At 42.3% G+C, this 12,159-nt stretch overlaps 1 protein-coding gene across 4 annotated transcripts in view; it reads left to right on the top strand.

Moving 5' to 3' along the window:
• Positions 1–12,159, top strand: part of NFATC3 (nuclear factor of activated T cells 3) — a 151,149-nt gene that overhangs the window by 92,788 nt on the left and 46,202 nt on the right. For all 4 annotated transcript variants that reach the window (XM_044987265.1, XM_044987267.1, XM_044987266.1 and 1 more), the window contains exons 4-5: positions 10,416–10,615; positions 11,691–11,863. In XM_044987265.1, the coding sequence (XP_044843200.1) occupies positions 10,416–10,615; positions 11,691–11,863 (373 nt within the window). The remainder of the gene's footprint in view (positions 1–10,415; positions 10,616–11,690; positions 11,864–12,159) is intronic.

The raw sequence follows: 12,159 nt of genomic DNA, 5'->3' as shown, positions 1-12,159 counted from the left end.
GACATTTTGTATTTTACCAGTGTCAACCAGAGGCCCACACATAAATGGAGATTCAGTCCTGCCTGTGTTTCTATCCTAGTGCTTGTCACAGATTCACATTTTCAGTTATAGGCTGAATAAGTGCAGAATGGCGGTTCACTCTACTTTGCTGTAAGCCAACTGCCCTCCCCTCCCCCCTTTGATCTCTGCTTGCAGAGGCAATAAAGTCAGTGTTTCTTATTCATGCATTCTTTATTACTTCATCACACAAATGTGGGGATAACTACTACGGTAGCCCAGGAGGGGTGGGGGAGGGAAACAATGGGTGGGGTTGTTGCAGGGGCACCCCCTAGAACGGCATACAGCTCATCATGTCTGTGGGATGTCTGGGGCTCTGACCTGGAGCGGCCGTTTGCCTCTCTGGTTCTTTAGTAGGCTTGCCTGATATTCTAGGCAGGACTGACTCTCCATTAGACAAAACTTAAAGAAGAGAATGACCTGGGGAGTCATTCCCACTTTTGTCCATGCGCCCCCGACCTACCTCACCGAGGCCAGCCAGGAGCACCCATGACAGCAGCAGATGGTACAGTATGACTGGTAACAGTCTTTGTCAACTTGCAAAGCAGCAGACGGTACAGTAGAGCTGGTAACCGTCTTTGCTAACTTGCAAAGGCAAGGGGATGCTGCTGTGTAACACTGCAGTACCGCGTCTGCTAGCAACATCCAGTAGACATACCGTGACAGTAAAAAAAGGCTGAATGGGCTCCATGGTTGCTGTGCTATAGCGTCTGCCCGGGCAATCCAGGAAAAAGGGTGCAAAATGATTGTCAGCCGTTGCTTTCACGGAGGGAGGATTGACTGATGACATTTACCCATAACCACCCGCGACAAATTTTTGGCCCCATCAGGCATTGGGATCTCAACCCAGAATTCCAATGGGTGGGGGAGACTGCGGGAACTATGGGATAGCTACCCACAGTGCAATTCTCCGGAAGTCGACGTTAGCCTCGGTACATGGATGCATGCCGCCGAATTAATGTGCTTAGTGTGGCCGCGTGCACTCAACTTTATACAATGTTTCTAAAAATCGGTTTCTGTAAAATCGGAATAATCTCGTAGTGTAGACATACCCTAAGGAGGAAAAAATAAAAGTTGAGCAATATGTCTATTTGGGCCAAGAAATTAATATGCACCACAATCTGGAAGGTGAGCTCTCGCAAGAAAGAAACCAGGTTGGTACACATTCAATTCTGTCTAGGATGTCCTCCAAGGGAAAACCAATAAGGCAACACGGGCCAGCCTCTTCAACTCAACAGTACTGCCAGCAATGTTGTACAGCAGCAAAACCTGGGCACTGACGAAGACAGAGGAGCAGCAACTGTCTGTCACAGAGAGGGCAATGGAAAGAAGAATTGTAGGAATTTCAGTTCACAATGAAGTGATCAGTCAGTAGAGTGGAGTGCAGAATGTTGTTGCGATGGTCCGGGCATATAGGGAGGATCGCTAACAATCGATGGACTGCAGCTGTCGCTGAGTTGTACCCAGGGGAACTGAAACAACCACTTGGCTCCAAAGTGATGGAAAGATTTTATCATGAAAAGACATGGCCACACATGGAGAAGGAAGGCCAGGTTATGAGAAGAATGGAAGACATGTTGTGATCAGCGCAATCTATACGAGGGCTGAAGGACAGATCAATCAAAGTGATTTGCCTGTCTGTTATGTTAGTTACTGATCTAGGAAGAATTCAACCTCCAGAGTGTCTCAATCCAAAGGAAAGCTCCTTTCACCTAGTGCAGATTCCAGAATGTGAACTTGTTCTAGCCTGGGATTGCTGATATTATACCCTTCCTTTGTATGGGCTTTAAGAAAGACCTAGAGCCTTGATTACCTTTAAGCTAAATGTACTTTATTTCCAGACTCTGAAGTTTTTTCTTCTCATTCATCTGTACTCAAATTCCTCAGAGCAGATTCCTTGATTCATAGTGGTTTTATAAAGGCATTGCGCAAACTGTATCCAAGTTACCACATTCATTTCCAGACTTTGAAGATGGTTCTTGTTAAGGATGTAAATATTGGTTAAAAAAGTTAACTGGTTAAATTATTAAAATTATATCATTTAACCATTAACCAAAGTCACTCCGGCACCGGGCGGCGGGCTGGATTCCCGCTGGGGCTGCGGGACCGGGGCCGCTCCAGCCCTCCTGGCCTGCTGTGGTCGAGGCTGGGGTCCTGGACTAGTAGTAACAGTAACAAGTGGGCCTTCAGACCCAAAGGATGCCAGAGTATTTTTTTGGTTTTGTATGTTTCAAACTGGTAATGGATATAGGTTACATCTTATATCCTCTTCCAGTTTGCTTCCAACAGAGAGATTAGTGACAATCTCTAATTCATCCATTACTGGCTCCTCCTCAGAGGACACTACCTTTGCTTTCAAAGGCTTGAAGTCAAGAAGCTTAAGGGTTGACCTTTTTTGTATTTTGGGATGGGATCTGGCTTGTCCTAAGATTCTAAAATGCGAAGTCCCACCTTCAGATCAAGGGTGACTCTTAGCTTGATATTGAAAATAGCTCATTCATCTTTGTTTGGTACTTCAGGTATCAGCTATCCAAGTCTGTTTGGTTGTTGTCTTTCCCTTTGGACATCCCCCCCCCTTTCATTGGGATCCTGTGCTATCACATGGCCCTTTTCTTTATGGGACTTATTCCAAAATAAGCCATTGTTCATAATTTAGTAGTACCCAACCGTTTAGGCACTGATTCCATAAGTCTTTTTAAGCTACTGGCCTTCTACAATAGTTAACATTCATTTCTGTTTTAATATATTTGTGCAACTTTGCATTCTGTATAAACTTAGGAATTATACTGTTAGCTGAATCTGTTACAATGTGACTAAAAAAAATTCATACTCCCAACTTTAGTTATTTATATGTGGTGTTTCTATATTTCAATGCCCCATTGTTCTTATACCTCTACTTCCTAAGTGTGTATTTAGGATTGTTACTGTTTGTGAGGAAATTTAAAATTTATTTCCCTAAAAAAGAAAATGTAATGAGGCAGCCAGCAAATAACAGCAATTGCTGCTATCTCTACGGCATTGCTGAGAACTCGTGCTCAGACAAGTTGTGTGTGAAGTAAATGGCTCTCTCAGTAAGAAATCTTCTTGACTTTATTTTTTCTATTTGATAGCCAAAGATCATGAGTTTTCAGGTGATGCAGGACACACACAAACTTTAGTCAAACTTTTGTATGGCATATTAGATTTTTTTTTCTTAACCTGGGGCTCTTTGTGAGGGTTCTTGATTCTCCCCCCTCCTTGATTTAAAAACATGTTTCTGGTCCTTAACATTGTGTGTGGGAGACCTTGTGAGAATGTAAACTGAGTATAAACCCAGTGCAGTGATGCCGCCTTCAGACATCCTGAAGCAGTAGTTGTAAGAAGTGCAAACCACCCTTTTCTTTTCAGTAAAGGTCCTGTAGACTCTGCAGTTCTATAGAATTGATCCAGTATGCCAGAATTCAGCTTTTTTTCTTTGAGGAGTATCCCTGTGGATGCTCCACTTTAGGTGTCTTGACACCCGCTCTTGTAATCGGAGATTTGTGGAAGCAGTGCCTGGTTGGGCCATGAACGCATCATAGGCATCTTGTGCCGCTCTGAACGTTTATGTAGCGGTCCTCCGCCAACCATCCTCTTGTTCCTTCTCTACCGCCTTTGGCTTGAGTTAGAGCAATCAGCAGCACCTTCTCTTACCTCAGATAAGATTAATAGTAGATAGTTCATAGTTCTTGATAGCATTAGCTTAGTTGTATTAGCTTCACTTTCCCCTTGCCCTAATATAATTTCTTTTATTTCTTCATTCAAAAAAAATTTTTTTTGCCTTTTACTTCCCCCTTCCACCTCGCCTCTTTGACAAGTACACAGCTATAGTCTGAAATAGGATTTATCCCTGGTGTGTTTTTTTCTTTTTTTTCTCTTTCTCTAAGACCAGGTTTCTCAGGAATGCCTGGCTCACCTGGCTTTAAACACTGCCTGACTTGCAGACTCTCCATACGGGTCTCTGACAGCCACACATAATGTTTCCAAGACACACATTACTCAAAAGTGCCCACCCTGCAGAAAGCTGGCAGCCAGGACAAGAAAAGTCAGATCTCCAACTGAAGTTCCTCATGATGGAGGAATCCCTCAGGCCAGTCTCTGATCTTGCATCCAGGACACCTCCCTCACCAATGGTCACCAGTGGCAGCCTCTGACAGGGGTTCTGGTCCAACAACGGCTGTCAAGAAGCCTGTTCCAACAAAGGCTACCAAAAAGCAGTCCCCGCACCAAGAATTGCCTAAAAGAAACTATCTCCAACTGAAAAAATCTGCCCTGGTACTGACGGCACCAAGAGTGCTAGACCGCGAGGCACCGGGAACATCCAGTACCAAGAGTTCCTGAAGAGCTAAACACCCTATGCAGCCAAGCTCAAATGGGGGTTCACACAGTAAAGTGAAACCTTCCAGTTTGGCACCTATGGAGCTGCTGAAAACCTTTGCACTAAGCAGTACAATGGTGCCACCTGCTATACCTATGCCACAGAGCTCTAAATCCTCAGCACCGGAGGGTGGAGATCATCACGGATCTACACAAACTCAACAAATTTGTAAGAACACAATATTTCAAAATGGTGACTCTACGCACAATAATTCTGGCCCTAGAGAGGGAGATTGGGTCTCAGCCCTCAACCTCCAAGATGAATATTTTCATATTACCTTACACCAGCCACACAGAAGATTCCAGAGATTCACCCTAGGGAAACAGCATTCCAAGACCGAGTACTACCTTTCAGCAAGTCCGCTCTTTCTAGGATCTTCTCCAAAGTTCTTTCTATCATTGCAGCTCACCTCCGCAGACACGGAGTAATGATATTTCCATACTTAGACAACTGTCATAAGGGCACCAACACTGCAAGAAGCACCATCCAGAGCACAGTAACTCTTTTCACAAACCTAGGGTTGCAGATAAATGTGCAAAAGTCCACATTGGTTCCTGTACAAAAGTTGGAATTCATAGGAGCCCGTCTCAACTGTCTAACAGCAATAGCAACACTACGCCAACAACTTCCTTACTCTAGTCAATCCAATTTCAACAGTGATAGACAGCCCACAGACATCCAATAGAATGTGTTTACATCTCTTGGGGAATATGTCAGCAACAAAGTTTGTTATCAAACATGCCGGACTCCACCTGAGATGCTTGCAGGCCTGGCTTCGAACAGTATATGTGCCTCACAGTCACTCTCTCAACAGACACCTCACAATGCCACACAGACTAAAAGACTCTCTAACATGGTGGACACAACCAAAGAACATCTGTCCAGGAGTCCCTTTCCAACAAAGAACTCCAACCATGACAATCCCGACAGGCACTCCCCTAATAGGGTTGGGGGCACACCTACTCAACAATACGGTCCAAGACCGATGGTTCCCAGCAGAGTCCAACCTGCATATAAACTTACTGGAGCGAAGGGTAGTCTGAAATGCACGTGACCACTTTCTCCCTCTAAATAAGAACAATGCCATCGAGATCCTCACGGACAATATAGCATTCATGTTTTACATAAGCTGCCTGGAGGTAGAATGCTCATATCACCTATGTACAGAGGTGATACGACTTTGGAATTGGTGCATCACCAACAACAGAGATATCTGCATCCTGTCTTCCAGGATGTCAAAATACAATAGCAGATGTCCTGAGCAGGGGCTTCTCACAAACCCATGAATGGGAGATGGATCCCAGAATTCTCAAGTCCATATTCAGACTATGGGGGTTCCCTACCATAGATCTATTTGCAACAGCTCAGAACACCAGGTGCCCACAATATTGCTCCAGGGTGGGATTGAGACACCACATCCTAGGTAATGCTCACGCCATAAAATGGGAGGCACCACTGATGTATGCATTTCCTCTGACTCCACTCCTAAGCAGAGTCATTCACAGAATCAAAAAGGACAAACCCACGGTCATTCTTATAGCACCTACATGGCCAGACAAACATGGTTCCCATACCTGCTTCAGATTGCAGTGAAACCGCCTTGAACCCTTCCCTTAGTACCTCACTAAGTACCTGGAGTACCTTCTATCTCAAGTTGTGGAACGCATCCGTCATCCCAAGCTCGCAGTACTCCACCTCAAGGCCTGGTTACTCCATGGCTGTCTGGGGTCAAGGAGGCCTGTTATGAGGAAGTAAGATACATTACTGAACAGTCGGAGACCAAGTACAAGAAAGACATATATCCATAAGTGGAAACGATTCTGCACCTGGTGCCATGATAAACAGCTCTTACCGCAATAGTCTCCCCTACCGAAGATCCTGGGCTATATACTAGGACTTTAAAAATTGGGGCTATCCACAAGCTCCATCAGAGTACGCTTGGCTGCTGTTACCTCCTTCCACGACAAGGTGGATGGGGGTCACTGTATATGTTCACCCAACAATTAAACGCTTCCTTAAAGGCATTGAAAACACTTCCCCTCCCCCAAATAAAAAACCCCACACTCATGTGGGACCTCAACCTTGTTCTAAGCAGACTCATCAGAAAGCTGTTTGAACCCTTTGCAACCTGCTCTTTTTTGCACTTATCCACGAAGGTGGCTTTCCTCAACGTCCGCCAGACAAGTGAGAGAATTAGGTGCTCTAATGGAACACCCACCTTATTCTTTGAAGATAAAGTAATCCTATGACTGCATCCCAAGTTCCTCCCCAGTTACCTCCCCCTTTCATTTGAACCAACCCATTTTTTTACCTCTGTTTTATCCAAAGCCACATGCAGACTCGAGGGGAGGCAGGCCTCACTCCACACATTGGCTGTTCGCAGAGCATTAGCTTTCTACACTTTAAAAAAAAAAAAAAACTTTTAGAAAATCAGAGACTGTTTTGTTTCCGTAACAGCATTTGAGGAGTCAAACCATCTCAAAACAGAGACTATCCAAATAGATATCAGGATGTATCCATTTGTGCTACCAAAACAACAATCTACAACCTCCAGTGGAAGTTCACATACACTCCATCAGAGCACAGGCAATATCCTTGGCCTTTCTCAACAGTGTCACTATCACTGATATTTGCAGAGTAGCAACCCGGACATCAGTCCATACATTTACTAAACCCTATTCTCTAGAGCAACAATCTGCATCAGGTGTTAACTTTGGCCTCACAGTGTTATCCACCGTCAATAACGCAACTTGGAAGCCTCTCCCCTCCACTGATGGACACTGCTCAATAGTCACTGTAAACGGGTCGGACTCACCCCTGCAGCGCCTCCTGCTGGTTGCTCTCCAAATTTGCTCTGTTCAGCCCTGGAGCACCCTCTGCAGGCTGGTGATCCCCCTGTTCGTAGGCCCCCGTGTCCCTCCTCGGACCCGGTGCCCCTTTCTCTGGGGTGCTGCCCCCTGGCAATAACCCCTTTCTTACTCTGGGTTTCCCCTTCCTTGGGAACCCCCCACCCTACTATCCCCACTTCGCCTCAGTAGTGGCTACTGCCCAGTCTCTATTTAGCCCCCCCTTCACTGGGGCAGACTGCTGTATCCAGTACTCATCATTGGCAAAGGGGGTTTGGACTTGCTGCCTTGGCCTAACCTTAAGTTGCCCTCTGCAACCTCCCAGTACCTTCTGCCCTCCGCTAGGCCGCAGCCTGGGGCTCTCCAGGCCAGAGCTCCCCAGCTCCTTAGCCTGTCCCCAGCCCTGCTTCACCCTAGGTACCTTGTCTCGTCTACTAAGCAGCTAGGCCCATCTCTCTCTATCACCAGCGAGAGACTGTCTGGGCTCCTAGCTCCCCTGCCTTTTATAAGGCCCTGCTCCTCAGTTTGGGGCGTGGCCCCCAGCTGCAGCCACTTCCCTAATCAGTAGCCCTTTCAGGCCACCTTTTAAACCCCTTAAAACCCCGGAGCAGGGGTCCACCCTGCTACAGTCACCTAAAGTGGAGCACCCACAGGGACACTCCTCGAAGAAGAGAAGGTTATCCACCTTGTGCAGTAACTGAGGTTCTTTGAGAGATGGTTGTCACTGTGGATGCTCTACTACTTTTCCTCCTCACCTCTACTTCAGCGTTTCATGTAGATTCTCTGGGGTAGAGAAGGAACGGGGACAGTTGGCTGTGCACCGCTACGTAAACTTTCGGAATGGCTTGAGACTCCTATGGCACGTGTGCAGTCCAACTGGGCACAAATCTCCATTTACAAGCATAGGATGTCAAGACACCTGAAGTAGAGTACCCACATGGACAACAGTCTCAAAGAACCTCAGTTACTGCACAAGGCGAGTAACCTTCTCTTTCCTCCCATGGAATTTGCCATTTTCCTGTAGCCAGTTACACAGCACTTTTTGTCTTCCTGCCAGACCTGCCTGCAATTGTCTCTCGCACTGTCTTCCCCACAAAGGGAAATTAAATTTACAATACATGCTTCCAGAACTCTTCCACACAGCCAGGTAGCAGCCAACCTTCCTTTCTTCCCTCTTTTGTGCATGAAGCCTAAGTTTTCTCTACGGCGGACTCTTACCAAAACACACGCCGGAATGCTTGACCGCTATTGTACTACTTTACAGGAGTAGTGATTACTGGCAGAGGATTATCAGGCATACATACTCCCATTACAAGGAAGCACTGAGCCATTTGGAAACCAAGAAAGAAACCTATTGAATTCTTCATACAAAAGTTTATGGGTTTACAAAATCAGACTCTTATTAAATGTCAATTCTGTAAACATGGAAGTCCTCCAGGCACCATATTTTGTGTCAATATGAATAACGGCCTCATAATTGGTGAAACTGATTAGCACTCTGAGACACAAGATGTAATCTGACCACAGTTCAATTTGGGAACTGTAAATCCAATGGAATTTGTATATAGGTGCTAGGTCATGACCATCCTGTTTCTGCCATATTGCTAAATGGAGGAGAGGTTCTAGCTAAATGAGAGGAGGATTTTTTGTTGGATGGGGGAATGTTGTAGAAAAAAGCTGAGAACCACTACCATAAGGATTAAAATTTGTTTGAGGTAGTGCAATGCTATAATTCCTCCAGATTTTATGGTCTTTTTCTTAATTTAAACTTTGTTTAGAGTCTAGATCTTTTTTTGTTTTAAATATGGCTAACTCTTTAAATTCAGGTTCCTAATTTTTTTCAGGCACTACAACAAAAGAATGGGATTGATCCTTGTGGTTACATTTTCAAAGAACACAAGTTTTGCTTATTACTGACGTAAAGCAGTAAATTTAACCTTTGTAGAAAACACTTTTGTTTTTTCCTAAATGTGGCAACCATTGGCAACAAAAATTGGTTTTAACTTCTAAATTATTAGCTGTCATTGCAGTTGCAAATAGAAAGAAAGATACACAGGAAGAACATTTTCTGTGCTTGAAAACATACAATTGTCAACTTCCCTTCACAGTTAAATCTTTTATGCATATGTTTACTAATACATGTTGCAGAATTAGATAAGTTAATGAAAATAAACTTCTTTATAATATTGAATCAATTTTTAAAAAATGAAATGCTAAGAACAGTGTGTGTCTGCTATAGAAGTTACGTAGGGAAAATCATAACATTCTGGCTTGTTGGAATAGCTTCGTTATCTGAAATATCTAACTGTGAAAACCTTTAGTTTTAAGCTTCCAACTGTTTGTTTATGCATTTTCTGCTATGGAAATAATAGGATAATTTTGACCATACTAATTCACAAGGGAGAATTTTATTTGCTTTTAAAATTCAAAAGTTGTAGAAACTCATTAATAAACTATTAAACTGAGGAAATGCCAAAATCATAATTTGCTTCTTACAAAAATATTAAGAAAATTCAAAATGAAATTAAGGAGCTTTAACTCCTCCCATTCGTTCTAAGGTTTGTCTACATGGGGACACTCAGGAAAATTAATCAAGATTAACCAAAGGTGTGAATTTAAAGTGGATTAGTTGCACACAGGTGTTTAATGTGGTTTATGCACTTATTCAGAATTGCAGAGGCCTTAATTTGACTTAGTTTATCTCATTTTGGAAATTAATTAAGGCTCATTTAATTCTGAATAAGAATGTCCACGTGGGGGTTTAATGCCATTTAACTAATCCACTTTTAATTCACACTTTTGGTTAATTTGGATTAATTTTCTAGAATGTGTCAGTGTAGACAGGCCCTAACAAACTTGTTTGTAATATTTGTTCTCCTAATCTGTCCTGAGGGACAAGCAATTTACACATGGTTTGCTACTTGTAGAATTGTTTGTCATGCCACATCAGAGGCTGAAAAAGTTTCAAGGTCTGTGAATAAATATTAATAGCTTAATATTTTTCCTTTTTATAATTGTGTGTTTATATTATACAAATTAAAATGTAATTTGACTCAAGAATACAAACACCATAAAATCCAGTTAAAGTTTTAGAATTGTATCTATTTTTTTATCAGCTCATAGGCTACAGTGAGAAGCCAGTAAACCTACAGATGTTCATTGGAACAGCAGATGATCGCTACTTACGACCTCATGCATTCTACCAGGTGCACCGAATCACTGGGAAAACAGTTGCTACTGCTAGCCAAGAGATAATAATTGCCAGCACAAAAGTACTGGAAATTCCGCTTCTTCCTGAAAATAATATGTCTGCCAGGTGTGTAGCAGCATTTTCCCCAAACTAGCAAGTTAATCATTTGTGTTTTCCTTTCAAAGCAATAGGTAACTTGACATAGCCTTAATTGCTTTGATGTTTAATTGTGTGCTATATGTAGTGTCCGGGGGGGTTTCCTGCTAGCAAGCTTTAAAAAAAACAAAAAATGCTTTTTGCTACCTGTAGTTGGATTATCCCAACTTTTCTTCAGGCCTCTGTGCAAAATCTGAAATGGAATGATTATGTATTATTTTAATGAACAAAGGGGGAACCTGTCATCCTATCTAAAATGCTACACCATGCTACTTAGAAGCCAAGTGAGCACCATAAATTGTTATTTCTTATGAATCAAGTTCAGCATATATGCTGATTTGGCTAAACGTGTATAATTTCTCAGTATGAGTAAGAATACTTTTTTTTTAATGTGGGGTTTTTAAAAGAAAAATGTGGACTACCATATAATGCAGCAACAGAGTTTACTTAGTTACGGGTTTTAATATGTATAACTTTATTTGAAATTTTCCATAAAATGCCTTCTGTAGTCGTCCGTAGTTGTTGTCCCTTAATAGTGCTATGCAGTCTCTGTCACCCTATTATTTAGTTGACTACATAGCCGTTGTCCCAAATAAACAATAATTTCTATTTTGGAATTTCAGAAAGTGTTTTGTTAGGCCAGTTGGTTGCAGGTTTGGCCATTTTATGACACTGTTTCCCATGCAGAATTGTACATGGTTATCACTTCTGAGTCATTTGTTTCAAAAGTGTCATCAGGAAGGCACTACTGTAATACAAATAATTGATCTTTTACTTTTAAAAAGTCAAAAGGACAGGGGATGTAAGTTCCCAAAATATAACTTTACAGCTGAAATCCAGAGTTTCCTTTTTTGCCCTAATTTAAAGCATCATAGTAGCAGCTATCCAAGTTAGTGGCACAGAGCAAAATTAAGAGTTATTTTTAGTTCTAGTTTAACAAGAGAGTTAAACTGAGACCTTTAGGATATGTTTTTGATCATTTAGTAATACTTGACTTCTTTTCCTCCCTCTGTCTTCTAACCCTTCTCCTCCCTTTATCCTCCAGTATTGATTGTGCAGGTATTTTGAAACTCCGCAATTCAGATATAGAGCTCCGTAAAGGAGAGACAGATATTGGAAGAAAGAATACCAGAGTGCGACTTGTGTTCCGTGTTCATATCCCACAGCCTAGTGGAAAAGTGTTGTCTCTACAGATTGCTTCCATACCTGTTGAATGCTGTAAGTTGTGTAACAATTAGTCTCTTACACACATTTAAAATCTCTTAATTACAGTTGCAATAGCTTTCTTTTCCATGTGTCAGTAGAATTTTAGGCAGAAGAATCCACTGGAATATTATGGCTGTGAAGTTATTTTTGAAACGGTGTGCATTTACTGTAAAACCTATCTATTACTAACTGAAGATACTTAGAGAGTAGTTGGAACATTGTAGATTTAAATGTAAAATTGAAGTATTAAAATTTTCTTTAAAGCATTTCAGTATGCTAAATCATGTTAATAAAGAAATTTACGTAAA

Source organism: Mauremys mutica, chromosome 14, assembly GCF_020497125.1.
Source record: "Mauremys mutica isolate MM-2020 ecotype Southern chromosome 14, ASM2049712v1, whole genome shotgun sequence".
NCBI classification, from domain to species: Eukaryota; Metazoa; Chordata; order Testudines; family Geoemydidae; genus Mauremys; species Mauremys mutica.
The sequence above is the reverse complement of the archived record's forward strand: the minus strand, read 5'-3'. Positions and strand labels throughout refer to the sequence as shown.